Source organism: Triplophysa rosa, linkage group LG7, assembly GCF_024868665.1.
Source record: "Triplophysa rosa linkage group LG7, Trosa_1v2, whole genome shotgun sequence".
Taxonomy (NCBI): domain Eukaryota; kingdom Metazoa; phylum Chordata; class Actinopteri; order Cypriniformes; family Nemacheilidae; genus Triplophysa; species Triplophysa rosa.
Window position 1 is genome coordinate 27167685 of NC_079896.1, and position 3621 is coordinate 27171305.

Genomic DNA, 3621 nt, shown 5'->3' on the forward strand with positions numbered 1-3621 from the left:
CATTAATAGAATAAATGCTAAAGATGAAAATGTTGCCGTTATATCTTACAGAGAGTGAGAAAAAACAGCCAGTAACTATCACAGGAAATGACGTCATCAGTATGTTTTTGTATTAAATGTGTTTGTCTGCTAAAGTTTTTTATTTGAATTCTCGGGAAGACTCCAAAACTAACATAGACTAAAACATGTCATTCATCATGTGTAATGTTCAGGTTGTCGCTATAGTGATGGACCTCCTGACTGACATACAGATTCTACAGGACCTGTTTGAGGCATCCAAACGCGGTGTACCTGTCTACATTGTGCTGGATGTGCAGGGAGCTCCACACTTTCTCGACATGTGTAACCGAATGAAAGTTGGTGCCAAAGAACTGAAGGTACACACACACACACACATGCACGCACGCACACACATCACAGACACCAGACAGACACACACACACCAGACACACGCACATCAGACACACACACACACACACTGAATCAAAGAGCCGATGAGCTGTCTGTCAGTGTGTCGACTGAACCACCGCATTCAAACATGTCACATGTCTCTCACAGAATGTCAGAACTCGGACCGTGATGGGTATTGGTCTGAATTTGTCCTTCGGTAAAATCCCAGGCAATGTTCACAGCAAGTACATGCTGATCGATGGAGATAAAGTCATGTTTGGGACGTACAGGTGAGTGTGTGTGTGCTTGTGAAGTCTGCTGTGAAGTGTGTGTAAAGTTGTTGTGTCTTTCCTTCAGTTTCTCCTGGAGTTGTTCTCGTATGGATAGAAACATGATCACTGTGATGTCCGGGCAGGTGGTGGATTTCTACGATAATGATTTCCGTGAACTTTACGCCATCTCAGACAAACTCGACCTCTTTAAAGAGTTTCACCTCGACAAACCTCAAACGGGGACGCTGGCACGAGCCGCGGTGGCCAAACGGCCCGTTACTGCCTACTCTCGCTTCCAGGTCAACCTCGGAGACACGGCACGCGGAGACGTACCGGCACACAAATACCACAACCCCAAATACCTGCTGGCGCTCGGACAGATCCCGGGATCCAGCACACCGCTACAGGAGTTCCTCAATACCTTGGAGCTGCCCAAACCGGGTCAACAGGGCCCAGAAGAACAACTGGAAAACCCAACACCCGTTCCTGAAGCGGACGAGCCCGAACAACCCAAACAGACCAATAAGAAGAAACGCTGGTGGCTGACTTTCAAAAAGAAGCAAAAGATGAAAAATGAAAGTGTTATTGAAGAACTCAACACGGACGACACCACCAAACACACACACGTCACAGACGACACAACCAAACACACACACGCCACAGACGACACAACCAAACACTCACACGCCACAGACGACACAACCAAACACACACACGCCACAGAAGAACACACAAACACAAGCTCAAAGGCAAACAGAGAGACCAATGACACGGTCAGAAAGAAGAGACGTTTCAACTTCTTGAAAAAAGCAAAATAAGATTGTGTTGAAGGACATTCATTCCTTTATTGTGTGAAGCCGTGTGTCCTCTGGTCTGGAGATGTTGTGTCACAGACTGAAGAGATGGACGCTCACACCTCACAGTTCAGACCTCAGAATAAATCTGTAAAATCATTTGACGTTTTCTTTTAATAAAAGAGCCCTGCTTCAGGTGTTTGTTGTGATTTGTTCTTTACAGGACATAATGACAGAAAATGATCCTCACTCTACATTAGATTAAAGGGACAGTTCACCCAAAAAGAAAATTCTGTCATCATTTACTCAGATACTTTTCTCTGTTCTGCTGAACACACAGGAAGATATCTGGAAGAATGTCAAATCTCACCCCCATAGTATTTGTTTTCGCTACTATGGTAGTAAATGGGGGATGCGATCTGTTTGGCTGCTGACATTCTTCCAAATATCTTCCTGTGTCTTTGGCAGAACAAAGACATTTATACATGTCTGGAACAACCTGAGGGTGAGTAAATGATGATTTTTCTTTAACATTCAGAGGTGAGAAATGAATGAGAACATTTTTACACTGCTCATAACATTCACATATTTCTGATATTGCTGCGTGTGTATGTGCTTATAATGTTATCTTAAGTGTTTCATCTTACACCCGTGGTGACAGTTTTAGGAAACTGTGTTGAGTTGTGATGTTGTGATGTGAATGTGTGTTATATCTGTAGACATCACTGAGGAACATCAGACACTCACAGATTCAGCTTCTGTGTGATGCTGCTGCCATCAGAAATAAAAGCATGAACTGTCGTGCAGTTACCCCTGTGTGATAGTTCAGCGTCATGAATCTATTAAAACAACAACATGTGTGAACGGAAAGTCCCGACTGTGACATCTGAAATATAAAGGTGTGTGTATGTGATGAATGTTATCAGACGGGTTTAACGGACACTCATCTCGTCTCGTGCTCATCTCACCCTCTGCTGTTCAATCTGAACACAGAAACACTTTAGTGTGTGTGTGTGTGTGTGTGTGTCAGCAGATGAAGGATGTCTGGATGATGTTCTGCAGTATCAGGATGTGGTTACTGGTGGGTGTGAATATGAGCTGCCCTCTCCTCCACTGCCCCATTACAACACGACAACACACACACACACACACACACACACGCACGCACACACACACACACACACGCACACACACACACCTACACACACACACACAGCTGCCCTCTCCTCCACTGCCCCATTACAACACGACAACACACACACTGATGTGACACAAATGTGTGTGTGTGTTATAGTGTTGTAATGGGGCAGTAGGAGAGGGCATGTGCGTGCGTGCGTGTGCGTGTGTGTGTGTGTGTGAAAAGCAGCAGGTGTCACATGTTCAGATGGTCAGAGGAAGTGAGAGTTATGAAGTCATATCAAGTTTCCTCTTTAAATGCTGCTGTTGCGTGAATAAAACTCAGAAGGAACACATTTCATCTTCATCCACTGAACATTTGCTTCCCTTCAAATCCACAGGCCTGTGTGAAGTTCCTCTAAAACTCAACCACATCACGCTTCTCAAGTCATCTATAAATACTGGATCAGCCTCACTCGACTCTACACAAGAGTGCTAGAAACACAGTATTTTAACCAGTAAACTCACATTCTGCTCACACTCGTTTGTTTACATTAAATAAAACACTACAACAACAACAACAACACAACGTTTACTGCATGTGACTTTATGTCCCAAATAACATTTAAATAAGAAAATTAAAAATGAAATATATACAATATTTTTGTTACATAAATAAATGTAATTTTACATTCGGAACATTTGATACCAGAATATCTTAGTTTATAAATCAGTGTGTTCTGGAATGTGATTGAATGTAATTGAAATGTGGATGAAAGTGCAGATTCAAAAGAGCAGAGCATCGCTCCAGTAACTGTGAACTGTGTAAGAACATCATTACACACAAAACACGGTGCTCCTGTACATATCAAATATATATATATATATACATATATATTCATATATATATACACATCACACAATTGTATACCAGAATGACTTCAACACACGAACGCACACGCGCACACACGAACACACACACACACGCGCACACACACACACACACACACACACACACACACACACACACACACACACACACACACACG

At 43.0% G+C, this 3621-nt stretch overlaps 2 protein-coding genes across 2 annotated transcripts in view; one reads left to right on the forward strand and one right to left on the reverse strand.

The window, feature by feature from the left end:
• Nucleotides 1-1651, forward strand: part of fam83fb (family with sequence similarity 83 member Fb) — a 3188-nt gene extending 1537 nt beyond the window's left edge. Inside the window, exons 2-4 of the mRNA XM_057338309.1 lie at nucleotides 213-377; nucleotides 559-680; nucleotides 748-1651. Of these exons, the coding sequence (XP_057194292.1) occupies nucleotides 213-377; nucleotides 559-680; nucleotides 748-1480 (1020 nt within the window). The 3' untranslated portion in view covers nucleotides 1481-1651. The remainder of the gene's footprint in view (nucleotides 1-212; nucleotides 378-558; nucleotides 681-747) is intronic.
• Nucleotides 1652-2199: 548 nt separating this feature from the next.
• Nucleotides 2200-3621, reverse strand: part of cyth4b (cytohesin 4b) — a 10389-nt gene continuing 8967 nt past the window's right edge. The window contains exon 8 of the mRNA XM_057338972.1: nucleotides 2200-2269. Coding sequence (XP_057194955.1) covers nucleotides 2200-2269 — 70 coding nt within the window. The remainder of the gene's footprint in view (nucleotides 2270-3621) is intronic.